At 36.9% G+C, this 19649-nt stretch overlaps 1 protein-coding gene across 1 annotated transcript in view; it reads right to left on the bottom strand.

The window, feature by feature from the left end:
- The window catches only part of WASHC4 (WASH complex subunit 4), a 39067-nt gene that overhangs the window by 1977 nt on the left and 17441 nt on the right, over nucleotides 1–19649 (bottom strand). Inside the window, exons 14-32 of the mRNA XM_010168073.1 lie at nucleotides 18980–19106; nucleotides 17513–17638; nucleotides 16131–16238; nucleotides 14118–14264; nucleotides 13940–14019; nucleotides 12907–13012; nucleotides 11932–12048; nucleotides 10822–10990; nucleotides 10528–10682; nucleotides 8913–8987; nucleotides 8040–8144; nucleotides 6816–6950; nucleotides 5990–6098; nucleotides 5219–5285; nucleotides 4192–4278; nucleotides 3291–3438; nucleotides 1865–1961; nucleotides 1187–1383; nucleotides 55–154 (exon numbers count right to left, since the gene is read on the bottom strand). Of these exons, the coding sequence (XP_010166375.1) occupies nucleotides 55–154; nucleotides 1187–1383; nucleotides 1865–1961; nucleotides 3291–3438; nucleotides 4192–4278; nucleotides 5219–5285; nucleotides 5990–6098; nucleotides 6816–6950; nucleotides 8040–8144; nucleotides 8913–8987; nucleotides 10528–10682; nucleotides 10822–10990; nucleotides 11932–12048; nucleotides 12907–13012; nucleotides 13940–14019; nucleotides 14118–14264; nucleotides 16131–16238; nucleotides 17513–17638; nucleotides 18980–19106 (2255 nt within the window). The remainder of the gene's footprint in view (nucleotides 1–54; nucleotides 155–1186; nucleotides 1384–1864; nucleotides 1962–3290; nucleotides 3439–4191; nucleotides 4279–5218; nucleotides 5286–5989; nucleotides 6099–6815; nucleotides 6951–8039; nucleotides 8145–8912; nucleotides 8988–10527; nucleotides 10683–10821; nucleotides 10991–11931; nucleotides 12049–12906; nucleotides 13013–13939; nucleotides 14020–14117; nucleotides 14265–16130; nucleotides 16239–17512; nucleotides 17639–18979; nucleotides 19107–19649) is intronic.

The following is a 19649-nucleotide window of genomic DNA, read 5'->3' as shown; positions in this document are numbered from 1 at the left end:
ACCAAGGCACACTGCTTCAGGAGACAAAATATTCTACACAGAGCATTCACTCACCTTCTTTTTCTTTCTTTTCCTGGTTTTCTTCTGCTGCAGTTTTATCTGCTCTGAAAAAAATTCTTGCACTACTTAGCGAGAAATAAAGTAGTTCAAATTCCTAAAGGAAAGATACAGAAGCGGAGTGTCAGTGTATCACCAGAATTAATTTGTAGACAGATATAAATGGGATTTTTCAGAAGCATCTTAGGCAACTAGATTTCAACATCTAAATCACTTAAATGCTTTTGAAAACTTTCCTCCATTCATACCCTGTTCACATGCATTGTACAAAGCAAATGTCAGCCAGAAACTTTAACGCGTAATTTAAGCAAATCAGTGCGATGAATCTGTCACTAAAACACTGAGGCTGAAAATTATGTCTGTAGCAGCAGTGAGAATTTAGAGCAACTTGCCCACAGATAATCATGCAAGGCAGTAATTTAAATGACCACAAGCTTAATCAGTTTCTGAACAAGGCTCAGTGACGCAGCTTTCACAGCAGAAGAGGACCAAGCACAGTGCACACTCATGGGAGTCATGAGGACCTACAGGGCTTTATCTATTTCAGCAACAGATGCGCTTCTACAGAATGTAATCATAGGCTATGTATAAATAGCCAGCTGCAGATCTGTCCTATGGCCTACTCAAATCAGAAGAGGAAAGGTGGAGAAAGCAAGACAGAAAGGACACATTTACACCACAGATGAAACTGGAACTGCTATACTTCAAAATTCAAACGCATCTTTTGTCTATTCGACAGCTGGTGCATCATTGAACTTAGTAACTCATCGAGTTAACATCCAAGCAACTCTGGGTTCACAGGGTTATGTAAAATATTTGTTATAAGAAATTTAAACAAAAAGTTATTCTCATATTTAAGCATTTAGGTTTTAGTTGCATTAGATTTCAGACTCCTTGGGCAGAGACTTCCAACCAATATGGTCAAATTCCTGACTCACTTAAATATTACAAACACAACATCCCCTTCGGATCACAGGCCTCAAGTCTTCATACTCTTTTTGCATTATTGCTGTAGACAATGCTCTTATGTTTTTTGCTCTTGATAAGCTACTTCAGCAAACAGATAGCTGAATGGTGATGGTTAAGTGCAGAACTCAATGCAGAACAGATAACTAGACCCATGCTATACCTGTAAACAAACTTCCAGTCGCTTGTGGGTAAGGTTCATAGTTTGTAGTAGTTTTTCATCTTGATTAGTGGACTGCACATGCTGTTGCTTAGCTACTGCTCTTATTTCCTTCACATACTTCTCTCTAACAGACTGGAACCAGTGTAGAGAATCAAACTCCTGGTACTGATCCAAAAGCTTCAGAATGTAAGCCACACCTGTAGCCATTAACAAACCACATACCAAAGTCAACAGGTAATTTGTAAAATGCTTTGCGAATGTCTTTAACAAATCAGCCTAAGCTGAACATTCCCACACAATTAAAATTTAAATTGCAATTAATTTACAACTAAATCTAACAAATCATAAATAAAGAACAAGCTTCATTTTTTGAAAACCTTGTAACTTCTCCAAAGACTTGCATATATTTTCATCTGCCAAGATCCGCAAGCTTTGAAAGAAATTGGGGAGCACCAATAAACAACAAAACTGTCTGCTCCCATACTCAGCTATTCCATGCTTAGGAGATTCTGAACAAAACAAGAGCCCTCAAATCTATGGTGCTGAAGCCAAGACATCCCAAATTTAAGTTATGGAATTTTTAAATTATGGGAACACACAAAATATAAACAAATAATTTATTGCAAATATCCATTAAGTTGGCTTACCCAAAGGCTAGTCAGCATTGCTGAAACTTACCCATGGCAAACCCATCGTCAGTGAAAGCTGCTCCACTTTTGTTCTTCTTATTCAATTTCTCCTTACAACTGATTGAATGCTCTACAAAATTGAGGGTCTGAAAGAGTGAAAAGTTGTCTTAGAATCATCAGGAGAGACTTACCAATTTTAAGAGGTATTCACATGCACGCTGTTACCCATAAATATAATTCCATGTCCAAATCTATGCCAATTGTGTCTCCCATCATGAGGCATTTTTGTAGGAAAACTTGTCCTTTTTCTAGCTTTTTTTTTTATTTTTTTTCAGGAAGTCAGTTAGACTTTAGAAAAAATTTGCATATGCATAGGTGAAAAAACAAAAGTTCATCTTCACCTTGAGTCTGTTCTTGTCAGACTATTAATTCACACTCTCTTGGTGATTACTAAAGGTAAACAAGTAAAGGATAATTAAAACATCCCAAGTTCCTGGAAAGCCTAAAGGTATCAGTGTGTAAGAGATACAGTGCGTTGTTTCACTCTATTTAGAAAACAGTATATTTCAATAGTCTCACATTTATGACTATGTTGAACAGTAGATCCAGGTAGTAGTATCGAGCAACAGGTATGCAGTAACCACTCCTGAGACACGGAAATGCGTGTACATTGACGACTTCTTGAAAACCTATGACGTGTTTTCAAATTTAATTACACTTTTTAAAACTAAAATGGATGGTATATTCCTGAAACTACTTATCAGTAAAAACTCCACAAACGGGAAGGAAAAAGAACAAAAGTATTTGTTATGAGTTTTTACTTTCCCTCACTTTTACCACCATGATATACCTGTCCTCTCACAGTCTTAAGTTTATGGCTCATCAACACTCCAAAATTTGTTTCTAAAACTGGATGTTCTGTGTGAATCTGTTCATTCAGGCCTTTAAACTGAACTCCTTCCAAATTCCCAGAATGCTGCACTCAAGTGTGCATCACCACAATTCAGTTGGACTCCTTCTAAACAAAACTCCTTAACAAAAGCAGGTCCAATTGCAACAACGAGTGTCCAAATTTTACTGCATGAGAACATGGCATTAGAAGAGCCTAAAGATACCTAACACGATGCAGAAAGAGCACACAAACGAGAGCGCTGAAGGACATGGTTTTAAACTCCTTTCATCCTTGCTGTTCCAATTCCCCCGTTTTCATCTTGGCTTCTCCAAATTTGATTCAAACAGGAGAAGAAGTTTTTAAAGTTAGCTTTTGAGTACTAGTACATTAATCGGTGTAAACAAAGAAAAAAACATGGCTTGGGACAACTATAAACAAAGCCACACTCAAAGCAATTCCACTCATAATCAGGGATGAAAGTAGAGCATGATAATCAACAGCCTAATACAAAATACTTAAAACACAACCCTGATCTGCTGAATTTTTTGAAATAAGTAGAGGTACACACAGGTCAAATACTAACCAGTGGGGGAACAATTATATAGAAGTTCCGTAAATGCATATTTTTTGGACTGCGGAATTCAGGAGCAAATACATCCACAAGCATTTTGAAGTACTCTGTTCCTTCTGCAAAGTTACGGGTGAGGTCGCCGAGGACAGAGTCCAGCTGCCTGCAAAGGATAAGCAATGTGTTACCTGGTTTCTGCTAGAAGTTTCCTTGCTTACTCACCCTTCAGGATAACAACTCTCTCCACACTCTTCGGCTGCACCTACAATCCAGTATTTGGACCAGAGTGCCCCAGATTACACCCCACCTGTACAGCCACCTTGAACCACGTTTCTTGATTTAATTTTCTCAAAAAGGATTTAGAAACGCTTTCCTAAGGCCCTGAACATTCTAAAAGTAGATGTCAGACATGGGATGAGGAAAGCTTGTTAGCCTTTAAACCGCAAGGATTTTATTGAGAAACCAGGTTATAACAGTCTATTAGTACAAATAAATCACAGAATATCTCAAGTAGGAAGGGACCCATAAGGATCACCAAGTCCAACTCCCTGCTTCTCACAGGACTACCTAAAACTAAACCATATGACTAAGAGCATCATCCAGGCTGACAGGCCTGGTGCCATGATCACTTCCCTGGGGCCCCTGTTCCAGTGACCGACCACCCTCTCAGTGAAGAGACTTTTCCGAATGTCCAATCCAAACTTCCCGAAATGCCACTTCACATTCAGCATTTTTAAAACAACTGCTTCTATTTTCTTTGCTTTTCAGAAGAGCAAATATTTTTGTGTAAAAAGTTGAACTTTTAACACGCATGCACACACAAATATGCAATTAAACAGCTGCATTTACAACTTTAAAATTACAATTCTCTCATCCCATCCCTGCCCCAGGCCTCAAAAGCACGATGTTACAGTACCTTGCTGCTTTTTGTGTTTCTTCTGAAAGTCCTTCTTCTTTCACCAGCTCTTCAAAGTTAACAATATCTTCCAGATCAGGAACAAACCTGAAAACTTACTGTTTGTTAGTATTATGTTCAACTGCCTACATTCACTGAAGTATTGGCCATAATTTATAATTTAGTTAATTTAGTCTTCTGGGCTTGAACTACTTAAAGTTATATCATACCATCTCCTCTCTAGCACTTGCTGCACTTAATAAATATAAGTTTACTATTACTCGCAAGAAAACCTACTACTACTTTGTATGTAAAATTCACTGTTTTAATGACCTTATATAAACACAATCATCCATACAGAAAGAAGAATCAAATAAGTGTTTTTTCCAAATTGCTCAAGGCTTGTACTGTTTTTCCTTAATGCACCCTCTCAAAGTGATTAACATTAGGAATTACTGACTTAATTGAAGACCAATGACTTATTAACTCTTTTTCACTGTTTTTCCATAGAATTTGTTTGATTTTTGGTGTTCTGTGGCAATATTTGTACAGTTCTGAATCCCAGCACTGTTTTTAATAATTCCACTTCATAGAATCATAGAATGGTTTGGGTTGGAAGGGACCTTAAAGATCACCTAGTTCCAACCCCCCCTGTCATCAGCAGGGACACCTTCCACTAGACCAGGTTGCTCAAAGCCTCATCCAACCTGGCCTTGAACACTTCCAGGGAGGGGGCATCCACAACTTCTCTGGGCAACCTGTTCCAGTGTCTGACCACCCTCACAGTAAAGAATTTCTTTCTAATATCTAATCTAAACCTCCCCTCTTTCAGTTTAAAGCCATTATTCCTTGTTCTATCACTACCTGCCCTTGTAAAAAGTCCCTCCCAAGCCTTCCTGTAGGCCCCACATTTCAATGAAGGCATAAAAATTGGCCTTTTTAATCTAAACTTACAGTGGATGGGTAAGAACCTAGGGAATGTCAGCATGCATAGGGAGCAAAGGAAGGAGAAGGAATAAAAAGAAGAATAAAGTATTTGTGGAAGTACCTAATTGCACTACTACAGCAGTGAAGTCCACCAGATCTTATCATTCGTACATAACCCATAGCGTTGCCTTCGGAAATAAAAAAAAGAAAAAGAAAAAACAAGGAAACAATTTGTAATTATTTAAATACACACACACACTATTCATAACTCCTATAAGCTCTGAAGTTTACATTAAAGTTGCCATATGGTTTTGGCAAAGAAACTGTTCTGAAAGCCAAGTTAAAAAAGTTACATTGAACACGCATATCAAAAGTCTATGTAGAGAAATAAAACACAAATGCATCATCAAGCAAGGCTGTGCTCACTTTCACGACAGCATAAGGGCCAAGTAGTACAAACTCTTCACTGGACACATTAAACACAAGCTCAGGTCAGTCCTGCATATCTACAGCATCAATGGCTGATAATACCATTGTAATGTCATGCATCACTCGAGGCCAGTGGCCTTTTTCCAGAAGACATGAACTTAACAGTACTATTCTTTTACTGGGCAGTAAGCACTCTTAGAGCCACTTCCCTAACAAAGAAAAGACGAACTTAACCAGGAACAGGCACCTACACAATCCGTAGCTGTATTTTAGATTAAGATATGCAAGGGCCATTTCATAATTATATGATAATATTTATTTCACATGAGATACCAATTAGCTACTTTCCAACTGACTAGAGTCAAATCTAGTTTTAGTCTGAGCTGAAAGTTCAGTTACTAGACTATGAAGACCTCTATTATTTAATAACATTTCTAACATTGTCTTAGATAGCACTTCATACCGATTTGACTTATGAGTTGTCTGAACTGGTCAAGATAGCTCTGGCCATCCGGGGTTATTCCAAGTTTTCTGATGCCACGGTTGAATTTGTCTGCTCTTTCAAAGGGATACTAGAAAAGTATTTCAGAATAACTTGTAAGAATAATTAACTACTTTTAAAAAAAAAGTAAAGGTTTTCATCACGTCAATACAATTTGATTTGAATTTTCTTTTTTTCTAATAAATTATACAGATGCCTGTCTATATTAGTTTGCAAAAAGTTATTTGGCTAAGTCACTTCTGCAAGCTGAAAAGTTAAATAGAAGTCTTACTGTGAACAAGAAAGTATTCCTAAAAGAAATAAGTACTTTACATACAAGAAGCTGGCAGCCCATTTTACTAAATACCTTGTGCCACATGTTTTCAAGAAATCAATTTTCCAACATGGAAAATCAGATCCTACTCCCCAAATCTTGACACACTGGAATAAGTGCTATATATTCACGTAACTTTGGATTCAATTTGAATAATCATATTACTCAAAACTGACAACTGTTAAGTATGGTTTGGTCCAGAATTTTAGAATCTCCAACAGACCATGACTCCATCAAATCATCGTTTTCAGATCACTGAGAGAATGATTTTAGCCAACACTATAGTTACAGAGCAGTCAGAATTAAACAAAGCCATCCTGAATATAGACATTTGTAACACTGCATTTTGCTGTCATTTTGTCTGGAGATACACATTTAAATAACAGGAATGTTATGATTTGGTGCACCTTCAGTCACATGAAAGTAGCACTTCTTTTAGCCAAATTACTCTCAATCTTCCAAAAATTACTATACCTTGTGATCATTTTGATCCTTGACTTCCCTGAAGAATCTGATGTCTTTGATAAGTCTGGATTTGATATGTTCATCATACATGAACTGGCTAAAAATGTAAAACTTTTTCCTCAAAAATTGGTAAGTGAAGTTTACCTATAAGAAAAAAAATTTAGTCAAATCAAGAAAGTTAGCAAAGTAACACGCATATCTAGCAACCCATTTTCAGCAGATTCCAGAGTAACTTGTTATTTATAATGATGTAACTTCCAAAAATGTAACCTTTTACTCAGTTTACTTCAATTTCTTACTTTCAACTTATCTTTTTAATTTCACTGGTTTAAAAGAATAAAGAAAAACCTTTCTCCTGGAAGGACTACTCTCTTCCAGGAAGGGCAGATGGACCAAGGGACAAGTTAGCTATTTCAGTTCAATGACCTGCCCTACACAGCCACTATTTTATGCCTGGAATATCCTGTAACTGTCCTTTTGAAGCAATACTACAAACATTTCAAGTTGAAAAGGGCAGACAAGCTTAACTTCCTCAGTTAAGTTGTGGAATCTGCATAACCACCTGACACACTTTTTCACTTCCTCAACATTCTCTAAAATATTCTCTCACAAGGCTGAAGCACAACTCTACCCTACACATCTCAATCACTCTCATGTCTGCATACACAACTTTATCCACAACCTGAAGTGAATAAATTACATCACCAGGAAATAATGTAACATCATTTATTCTGAGTAACTGAAGTTCCCAAGATTAACTATTCCAGTAACAAGAAGAAAAACAATTCTCAGAAAAATAAGTGCAAGATAAGTTACATTTCAAATAGTGCAAGAAAGCATGAAAACCTTATTTTTTCTAATAATTTCCACTTTGCAAATAATGATTTGATCACAGGTTCAATAAAATTTCCTCAAGTTGGTTTGTTGGGTTTTTTTGGTTTTTTTTTATAGGGCCAGAAGACTAGGGAAAAAGTAAACAGCAAAGAGTTAGAAAGAAGTTGAGCAGCAGATGTTTCTGAAGCTTAACTGGAAGTGGCATAAGTCCCAAGAGATTGTGATATTGATTTGTGTCATGTCCAAGAACTGATTTGTTTTATTAATACTCACAGAACACTATTATGGCATTATTAAAACTGCACAACCTAATAAATCATTAGGAGATGCCAGGGTTTGAAGGTTTTTGTGCACTATTAAAAAAAACAGAAATCCAACAACGATGCAAAAGATACTCACTGTTGTGTTCATGATTCCTGTTCCATGAGTTCGAATCGAATTAGCAATGTGTCGGATATTGATAGTGTTCAAGTGTTTGTTATTACTTGTTCTTTCAATGAAGATCTGGGAGGCAGGGAGGGAAAAATAAAGTTACTTGCCCCAAATTGATTCTGTGATAAATTATCGATCTAGATAGCCCATGTCCTATTTCAGAGAACAGTTAATATGAAAGAACCAAGAAAATACAGCATACATAAAATAAACTTTATATGGTAGGTTCTTCTGATTCGTGCAAAGCAGTGATTCAACACTTCCAAGGCAGATGTTGTACCCAAATTCTCATATTTATTGAGACCATATCCTACATTAATTGCTCTAAACTCTTTTGGCACCACCAATGAGTTCCATTACTGAATTATGTGCTATGAGAAAAAGTACATCCTTTTCTTTAAGGAAGTTGCTCATTTTCATAGAGGGCCCCTCATTCTCACATTGTGAGAAACCACAAAGGGTTGTTCCCTGTACATGTTCTCCATGTCATTCACTGCTTCATCCCTCTAACAATCCCTTTTCAGACACCCTTTTTTCAAGTTGAAAAATCACATACTTAGTATGTCCTTACATAGCAGCCAATTATCCTCCTGCCTGTTCCTAGCTTCACTGGAACATATGGAGTGATCCTACTTGCACACCACACTCAAAATATGCTCAGAGAAAATCCTCCAAGAACATCCCCAAAGATGTTTTCCTACAGCAGCAACAGAGATTTTACAGATTGTTATCATGTCTGTTCAGTTTAGGCTTTTCTTACACGTATACTACTCTGCATTTCTTAATCCCTTCAAATCGGAGCCAAATCCAGGCTCTGGATCTATATAGGATACACCTTACCTGATTATTCAGATTGTAGAGGTAGCGGGATACAAAAACATGAATATTTCTCATGATTTCCAAAACATCCAGACCCTGAAACAATATTATCTGTTGAGAATTTTTATGATAAAGATGTTCATTAACTACTGACATGCCTAACCACTAAGGTGCACAAATACCATTTCTGTAGTTACTGGAAAGCATTTTCAAAAGCAATGTTTTTGCTTTGCATAATGAAGAATCTCTTAACAATTTTTGTTCAGAGGAAGATAATGCTTAGAGGAGAAAAAAGAAGCTCAGCTCACATTTTAACATTTACACTTGTGATGTTTTTTTCTAACTTCCCCTAAAAGTAAGGAATCCTCCAGTCTATTTCATAAGCCCCAATTAAAAAAAAGAAAATAATAATTGAGTTTTGGCTGTTCTCAGATTCCAGAAAATGGAATCTTGCCTCACAGATTTCTATAGACACACAGATTTCTACAGAGACAGAATCAACTAGCTACTTTTTGATATCATTTTGCCCAAGCTGTCTAGAAGACTGAAGTTTCGTATTTACAATATAAGTTTACCAATTGCTCTGCTCGAAGGAGTCCCTTTGGCATCATTGTGCATAGAGAAGATGCTGTTTAACCTAGACACTCTATTTCCAGTTGTGCCAAGGATTTTATCAGGATTTTGTTGAGGCTGGGGGTTAATGAAGTGTGGGGTGTCTTTGTTTTCAGGTCAAGTTCATACCAGAATTACTATTGTGAAATTATTTAATTCTTTGTAACAATGTGATGGCCAAATATTGCCAACAGAAAGCTAAAGCCAGAAACAGAAACTAGTCCACAGCACTTTTGTACCAAGAAGCAGCTTGAGTTCTTAGTTCTATGCCCTCTTCAGCTTAGGAAGACATAGCCATCACAAACATTAGGAAAAGAAGAGGCTGTATTTTTAAGAGCTTTCACCAAGCCCCAAATGAGGGAATTAAACTAACTGCCAAAAATATCCAAGATACTAAAACTCTTGAAGGAAAGTCTTCAGAAATATGCAAACTGTATTTCTTCTGCATCGACCCTATAACAATGAATGCCTTAACCATTAACTTGATGAAACTACAGCTTTAATCTATATGTAACCATGTTTAGCAGTTTCTAGGAGGCTCCGAGTCACTCTCCTATTAAGCTAAGCATGAATGTCCCAAAGTTCTCAATGTCCAGTCTGTGAAACAGTTTCTCTCAATCACTAAGGAAAATCTGCTCAAAAGCAAGTGATAAACGAGGGAACAGACCCACCATTCACAGGTCATTCCAGATTTGTGACAGCTATATGCCAGATGTTTTGCTTACCAAATTGCTGGCACTGAATTTTCAAGAAAATGTTCACTGGCTTTGTAAACCTGATTTCATTTTATTAAACCTTATGTTAAGAAATGAACAAGTCCAACACAAAATTAACTGATACCAGTGTTACCTCCAAAGACAGGTAAAGATCCCGTCTCAGAAATCAACCAGAAATTAAAGGTCACTTTTTCCCAACAGTTCTCTAATCTTGGGTACTTTCATTTTAACGACTCAGTCCTTTGAATAGCTAGCTAGTGTAACAGTGTAATGGAACAAATGATATTCATATCCTGTGGACACCATACCTGTTCCAGAGTCTGGCTAGGAAGGTGAGCTTCAGTCATACTTAAACCATAGCGTTGAGTTGCTAGGTTTCTCATTTCACTGTAGGTGGCCCAGTCATGAAGAGCTACAGTTGTTAAGTTGTAGAAGGTCTTGTCCAAATAGTGAGTTACATAAGCTGTAAACACATAAAAGGATGAGCTAAAATAACGCTACCTATTTAGTTAGGGAAGTGTGGAAAGAGGCGAAAAGATATACTAAGCCAAAGTGTGTCAGAGATGAAAGTAATGGAATCAAGAAACTGTATAACTCCTCACCTTTTATGTCAATGAATCGATTGAAAAAACGTATTGGGTTCAGAAAGAAGAAGTGAGCTAGATCCTTCATACCAACTCTGAAGGGGTTTCTGTCATCCAGCTTTAGGTGTGTATGAACTGATAAGCGCAGGTCCTTTTCTATCTCTTTACATAATTTGTCCAGCAAGTGCTGTTCAGGGAAATTTAAAAAAAAAAAGTCATGCTCGGTGTCTGATTACAGTGCTGTGTTAGCAGAACTAACATCACTCTCCAGAGACATAGAAGACTGATCAAAGTAGTGAAGACAGGTTTGCTTTGGCAGGGGCACACAAGTCAAAGTGAATCAATACTCGGGAATCAGAAGGATATTCAATTCCTTTGTTCTTGCTCTAATACACCATAGCAAGAAAAAGCTACACAGCCCAGAAAAGGTAAAGGTTTAGCCACCTAATGCCATTCTGTACATGATTAAAACTTCCATGTAGGAGTTTAACACAATTTAAACTGAAGTATTCCCATCTTAAGGGAATCAAGCTTAGGGCTATCTACCTAGGTAACAGTATGACCTAACTCCATGAGGAAGTCTCAGAATAAGCAATTTGGCCTGATTTTCTGAAGAATTTGTAATATTTGGTCTTGAACTAGTCAAACAGAGTTGTTCAAAGGTTAAAGCCTAGGGCTTGGGAAATGTGAATTCACATTTTCTCTCTGTCAAACATCCTTCATAATTCTAGGTAATAATTCACTAAAGAGACCACTTACAGACCCTTCACTACTAAGAGCCATGCATACATACTAAGAACAGTAGTATTTATTTTAGGCATTCATACAAGCAGAAGCTAATCTGACAAAAAACACTCCTTTGTATGCACAGTCAAATCTGTAACTGAGGTTTTACCAATATAAGTCATTTGGAGTGCAGTATTTTCATGTTCCCAGCCAACATAGATACCATTAACAACAGGTCTGAATCAAAATCATCAGTCAACAATTTCTTATTTATTAAAATACACAACAATCTCAAAGGTGTCTCTGCTATTTTTGTAGATCATATCAGGTCTGGTACAATAGATGCTGGCCTAAAAGATATTCCAAGCACAGTGTTGCCTTTAATTTCCATCCACAAATTACCTCATTGAGTACTTCCATTATTTCTTTGTCATAGCATTCCAGAAGCACCTCGTAAGATTCCAAGTGTCTCGCATGCATCATAGCAGGTACACAATCCCGTAGTGCACTAAACATATACTGAACAAAGAAACTATTATGCTCAACCAACAGATTGACAGACACATCAACAGCATCTCAAATAGTGTTCAAAGCTAACAAACAAATCAAAATCACTAGTCTTCCCAATTTTATTAAAAATAGACTTCATAAACCCTACTGAAGTTTCCTGTCCTTAATATGTTCATCTGCAAGTATTTAGTTGCTATTGATCTGTTTACTGGAAGGTCCTAATTATTAGCTATTTCATCTGAAATTATTTGTGCTGTATGCATTTTAGTACTGTAACTGACATGGCATCCACAATACTGGAATAGGCGACTGATTTTTTTTAATCAGTATTAGCATGCCAAAGCGTGATTCACTTCTGCAACAAATACTTGATACTTCAAAGAGGGGAGGAGAGATGAGGGGTGTAAAAAGCTACAGGATAACTATCCCACACAGCATCACTGAACATAGTGATATGTGCTTTAGAAATACGTTAACTGCATTGTGGAACAAAAGCTTTGGTGTTCATTTCAAATTAGAATGAACAAAGAGAAGAAGAAAGAGACAGAGACACAGAGACCTAAAGTTAACAACAGCAACCTGAGATTTTTAGAGCAATCTAACAGATATATTTTAATTAGATTTAGAACAAAGATTGCTCTTATATCCTCCAGATTGAGAAGAAATTTCTGCCTCAGTAGTTACTCTTGTCTGGTTTTGGGGGTTGTTTTTTTTTTTGGGGGGGGGGGAGGGGATGCGGGGGGACTGTTGGGTTTTTGTTTGTTTTTCTCTCCTTAAAGAGTTTCAGTCTAAGCTTTATCCTCTCCTCCTCTGAATCCCTCCCACTGCAGGGGTTTGTTAAACTGAATTGCTAACTTTATTACTTACATGTAGTCTAGCAGAATCAACTGCATTTTCATACACATCATCCAAATAGATTGGAAAGACTGCTCGATGCCAGTATAAGAAACAACAGTCACATTGAGCTCGAACTCTAGAACACAAGGTTACTTATTAGACACAGAATTGGAACAAGCCATTCCTCTAACACAGTGATACCTATTTTAATGTCTTTAAAAAAAAAAAAAAGACAACTGCTTTCCAAGCCTAAATTTTACATGGTTACTTTAACATTCCAGTTCCGTTGTCCTTCAAAACAAAGTTCTTTATTAAAAATCTTCTTATTTCTTGTTTTCTACTAGGCTATTTATAAATAAGAGGTACCTGCTTCAGGAAAAAGCTTTACTCAGCCTCTGAAAGAATTAAACCTTATATTGCAGCAAAACCCTAAATAACTATTTTCTTACTGTATGCAATTAGTAGCCTAGAGGTCAAACATTAATTTTAAGTTTCTCCTGTAAGTCAAGAGAGAGAGACAGGCCTCTCCTGATACAATCTGTGTACAACATATCTCAGGAATTTATCCCATAAGTCATCCACTGAAGGTGTTTGTCTCTCTCCAGAAGATGTGCATGGAACCCACCTGGCTTTCAGAAGGCCAACATTATGTAACTTGAGTGTCCACTGAAACTACAGCACCAGTAAAACATAATGTCACATGTGAACTAACACCCTAATCTCCCAAACAGACTGGAATTAACTCTTAACCTCTGGGTTAAGAGGGAGACTTTAGCTTAACATAAAGCCAAGTCATCCAAGAAAGTGACAGAATTCCTAAATCATCAGAGGGATTGATTACATAACTGGCAACAGCTGGGTAAAGTATTACTTACCAAAAGACCAGAGCGCTTCAGGCTTATCTCTAGAGTTCTTTTTAGACAGATCTGCCCATCCTTGGTCTACACTATATGCAAAAATGACCACCAGCATGCAGCTACCAGATTTTGCAATGTGCACAGTGAAGATCCAGCTCCCCTAGTGACACTACACTGCCTTCTATATATCACATGCCACTGCTTACCGCTCTGTAAGTTCACTGATCAAGTCTAGTTTTTTCAGAACTAGCTGAAGGGGAATGAGTTCTTCATCTTTAAAAGTTTTCTGTGCAAAGGAAGAAAAAAAAAAAAAAAAAAAGATTGCATTTATTTGTAAGATATTACATCAAACCAGTAAAGGTCTGGAACAATCATGGCACTTACCATCTGTGTTCCCACACTCAGTGCAAGGGAAACAATGAGTCGCCTCTGTTTTGTACTTGGCCCATTGAGGGTGTTCTCAGCCAACACCAAAGCAGAGAGGACATCCAGGCGTTGCTCACTGTACTTTTTATCAGAAATCACTCTTTTCTTGATGACAGAAAGACACAGAAATTCAGACAAAATTTACTTAAGCCCAGAAGTAAGAGCCTACCTCTTCTTTCCAAAGCTTATGGACTCACCATAAATTGAGCATTTCTGCAAACGAATTAAGTTTTGTGAACAGAGCTAACCAAATCCAGATTGTCAATTCAGTGGCCTTGCCCATCTATACACCAGGAATATGTGCAGTGGAGCATGAACACAGGTCAGGTCATATAGTATACAAATATCATGCAAGCTGCCTGTGACTGCATGCCAGTTTTAGTTCTAAGGTACATGCAATTTAAAATTTTAGTTATTTTTTAATTAGTAACTCCCTGTTGTTGGTAACAAAATCCAGTTTACAGCTGTACAGTCAGAAGACATAAACATGATAATAACGATAACTTGAAATTTTCTACAAATTCTAATTTATCAGAAAGATTAAGTGCAAAAACACTTGCATAAATAAATGAAAGGAACCAAGTCTTCTGGCCAAGAAGGTGAATTCACAGGAGTAGCAGTGTAACACAGAAGAAATACAGTTTCATGAAAGATTTAAGGAAACCTCTTCTGATTCTAAGAAAGCATGTTCAACCTAAAGTTACTAATGTTACATGTTAAAGCTATGTTAGGTACATGCCTTAGACCTTACACCACTTAGAAACAGAGTGGAGCAGGAAAAAAAAATATTAGTACTAATGAACTCTTCCATTTAACAGCATTTGCCTTTTTCATATTTTCCGAGAAGTAGTTAAAATATCAGTAATTGTTCAGATGTATTGTCTTTGATACCCACTCAGTGCACAAGTCTCAGCATATTTCTATGTATTTAGAAATAATTTGTAATGTAACTGAAGATATAATTTGAAAAGGTTATGAAAAGGTTATCTGAATATATGTGAACTGTTTATTTGAAGACAGACAGTTTTCCTTAGTAGGTCTGAAACTTGGAACTTCTTCAGTTCGTGCTACTGCTGATACATAAATATATATATACAACTCAGCTTTTTAGAAGTACAACTTTTTTTTTTGCTTACTCTGGAAAATATGGAGATGCCAGATACATAAATTGAGATTAAAGTAAAATATCAAACAAACTTCCAAAAATACAAAAAGTCTACTGTTAAAATTGTAATCAATTTACATGAGCATGGTCAAAACAAAAAAAATTTAAAAGGAAAATTTAATAGCTTCAGTGATATCAATAGCATACCTCCTTTCTAATTCTGCTACTGAACGTGATGAAAGAAAAAAAAACCAATCACTAATACATCCGAATAGGTATACTAAAATCTCATTTTCCCATTTGCCCCGAATTCAGAAATTCAAGACGTGATAAGCAAAGCGTGTAAATTGATCTTGTTTACAGAAATATATAATATGTAAATATTACAATATCCCACCATCACAAGTCATTTTACCCCACAGCGAAACAGTGAATTTATGCCATCATGTTTGAAACACTGCTCTATTGTCAAGCAGACAAATATTTAAATAAATAACAGTCTGTTCACTTAGACCTCTAACAGATTCAGGAGTGTGCATCAGAAAAGAGGTAAGAAAAGGTCAGTTGATGAAAATCATTGAAATAAAAACTAAAAAGAACACAAGAGGAATATGGCAAGAGATGCAGCAGTTCAGAGTAAGAGAGGACCCATTCTTGGTCAAAGAGAGACAGCCACCTATGCTGTGCAGTTTCTAGGGCAAAGCTCTGACCCACTGAAAAGTTTATATACTGTCATTTTTATATATAAAGTCAATTATGATAGAGCAACACTACAGATTTTGCAAAAGTAAGAAAAATAATTTAAAATTAAGATTTTTATAAACATTTAGCTAGGAAGATTAATTATTAGAACTTGAATTACATACCTTGGCTACAGAAATAGAGTGAAGAGCCTGATATTGCAGATGCTGAGCGATGTGTGTCACAGAATCTGCCACAACCATACTTCTTCGGTAAAACATGTGTTCTATTGCCTAAAGTCAATGCCGAAATATAATAGTTCACGTAGTTACCAAAATTGTTGCCTTTAGAATCTGGCTTTATGCTGGTGGACTCACCCACACTGCAAATACAGACTCTTTCCACTTTGTAATGTGCTGTTAGCAGCACTTGCAATTAACCCTTAGAAACTGAGAAAATAAAATCATTCAGGAATGTAAAAGAATTTCAAGTCTGTGACATAAGTTTCATTGGGTTTTTTTTGGTTTGTTTTTTTAAGTAATCCAGCTCTGTTCCACATTGCTTTCTGAAGTTACCTCAAAACAGAGTATTTTCCTTTTGGAAAAAGGACCAAGAGAAAAATCCTGCACAAGGAGCAGCAAGTCAGTACACCTATGTACATATATATTTGTATATAAACACACACTAGGCGCCATCCAGCTGGTAAGCAGCTTGGCAGAAAAGGATCTAGTGGTCCTGGTGGACACCAAGTTGAAGGTGAGCCTGCAGCGTGCCCTTGCCGCAAAGGCGGCTATTGGTATCTTTGGCTGCATTAAACAAAGCGTTGCTGGTAGGCTGAGGGAGGTGATCCGTCCCCTCTGCTCAGAACTAGTAAGGCCACACCTCGACCTCGAGTGCTGTGTCCAGTTCTGGGCTCCTGAGAACAAGAGAGACAGGAACATACTGGAGAAAGTCCAGCCGAGGGCCATGTTGATAACGAGGGGACTAGGAGCATCTCACATATGAGGCAAGGCTGAGAGAGCTGGGACTGTTCAGCCTGGAGGAAAGAAGGCTTAGGGGGAGGAATCTTATCAATGTATATAAATACCTGAAGGGAGGATGCGAAGATGACGGAGCCAGGCTCTTTTCAGAGGTGCCCAGTGACAGACCATGAGGCAATGGGCATAGACTGAAACACAGGAGGTTCCCTCTAAACATCAGGAAACACTTTCTTACCATGAGGGTGACGAAGCACTGGCACAGGCTGATTACCCTGGGAGGTTGTGGATTCTCCATACTTGGAGATATTCAAAAGTCATCTGGACACAGTCCTGGGCAACCAGCTCTAGGTGGCCTTGGGAGGTTGGACCAGATTACCTCCAGAGGCCCCTTCCAACCTCAATCATTCTGTGATATGAACTAAGGAAGGCAGTTATAAGTTCCTGGGGTTTTGTTGTTGTTGGGGCTTTTTAGGAGGGGGGGGTTTGGTTGGGGCTCTTTTTCAGGTGGGTGGATTTAAATACGTGTTGTTTGGTCAATTTTCCCTGTAAAGGCCTACATGAAACAAAGTTTTCATTCAGTGACCTACCTTCAGAAGTTCTACAAGTCTGCATAGAGCTTTCACGGAGGTTTTGGTCATAGGTTTTTGCATTGACATGTAGAGATTCATTGTAGTTTTAATGATGGTGCTAAGACTGTATGCATAAAGAAAACCCTAAAAATAAAATGAGTAAAGGGGGAAAAAAAAATAAATTTTCACAACATATCAAACAAGCCCTCTCCATTGTCTTTTATACCTGACAGAACTAACTTTTGCCTCTTCACCTAATAATCCACCAAATAATCAAGCCTGAGATTCCAAAGCTGACTGAGACCCTTTTTGGGCAGATGTTACAAAACTGCCTCTGAGTCATTAGATCACCTGATAATTAATCTCTTCTACAGCCATTCAAATTAAACACAGGTCAGTGAATTAATTCATCTCACACCCTCAAAGGTCGAATAATTTCAGACCCATTGTAAACCAATCCACCAAACAACTACCACCAAAACACAGCCTATCACAAAAACAAACTAAAACTTCCACATTTCATGGAATAAATACCCTGACAGTATTTACACAGTTCTGCCTTGTCTAAATAGACCTGTCCATCCCACAATAAAAAAGCAGTAATTTCTAAATCAGTGTATGCTAAGCTTTTAAATAAAATGCTGATTACATACAATATGACAAAAATGTTATTCAACTTATTTTGAAGGAAAAGTGGTAACAATTAAAAAAAAAAAAAGACACTAAAAAAAGACAGCAAGTGGTCTAGGAAAGTCAATTTGCTCCAGAGTAAAATTTACTTAAGTCCACTGCATACAATCCTAATACAAAAAGCACAGATCCTAGTACATGTTTGCTTTTAGATATGGAAGATCCAGGATCATGCTTCTATCACACATCTGTTCTCATCAGATTTCTGTCAAGCAGGTAGATACATATCAAAACTAGCAAAAAAATAAACTCAGAAATAAGATGCATCTTACATTAAGACTACATGCTGTTAATAGGCCAAAAGAAAACCAGCTGCCTTGGAACGTAGTAAGATTCTTGCAAAGTACCATCAGTAGGCAAAGCACAATGAAACAGCACAAAACCTTTACTGGAAGCATGTACTGTGCTAAATAAAACTAAATTAGACACTGGTTCAGTCCAACTTGTGTACCTCATGACTGACTCAAAAAAACCAAAAACAAAACCAAAAATCTTTACTACAAAGGAAATGAAGCTTTCTTGATTTCCTAGGTCAAGAGAAAAAAAATCAAGATTTTAGCCATGGAATATTTAATCAGATGCGTTTCCCCCACATCCCTCATGGAAGCACCTTTTCTAGATTTACTTACAAAGGTATCCACTGGGCACCTGAAGTTTTAGAAGAATCCCTACATTGTAAAATAACACACCAATGATCACAGAACGTCTGCAATTCCTTTTCATGTTCAACAACTTGCACCAAAACATCAGTTTGCTGCATCATTTGCTGTATCACCACGTTAAAAGACTGCACACCTGGATGAAGACGTTGCAGCGGTTGGAAAGATCTTCTGCAAACTTATCTATGCGCTGCTCCTTTGACAAGATAGATTCCATTTTTGTCATCCATGAGCTCACAAAAACATAGTATGACTGCATATCTCTGGAGAAGGAAACAAACAATGTTGCTCACTTCAATTAATAAAAGTATGAGGATTTCTTTTTTCTTTCCAAAGCTTAAATTCTTCCAAGGGAAATATGTTAAATCTTCAGTCTCCAAAGTAATAACTTTCCATTCCCAAAAGTATCAGAACCTTGTACTCATTTACATTTTAATTCTGTACTGGTAAGGATTAGTCTGCCAATTATATCTGTACAAATACACCCCAAAGAGTTAAAATCATCTATCTTTCACAGGAACAAAAGACCTTCTTAGCGGTACATATAATACACTTCTTTAAGTTAAAAGAGTAAATAAAACTGGTAGAAAATGCTTTTAAATACTAGATTAAAAAGTCTTACACATGTTAATTTTTTTCCTCCAAGTTTGAATTTTTGAGTTTTGATACTTATATAAAACTTGTAATTACTTCAATGGCAAACTCTCCAGAAGTTAATCTGCTTGTATTACACTTGTTATAATTAAATGTTTAAATAGAGTTCACTTTTAAAACTGCTATTTATTCCATGCTACAAAGTTGTGACG

Source organism: Antrostomus carolinensis, unplaced genomic scaffold (genome assembly GCF_000700745.2).
Source record: "Antrostomus carolinensis isolate BGI_N321 unplaced genomic scaffold, ASM70074v2 scaffold8850, whole genome shotgun sequence".
In the NCBI taxonomy this organism is placed as follows: domain Eukaryota; kingdom Metazoa; phylum Chordata; class Aves; order Caprimulgiformes; family Caprimulgidae; genus Antrostomus; species Antrostomus carolinensis.
This window is presented reverse-complemented; position numbering and strand designations above follow the sequence as displayed.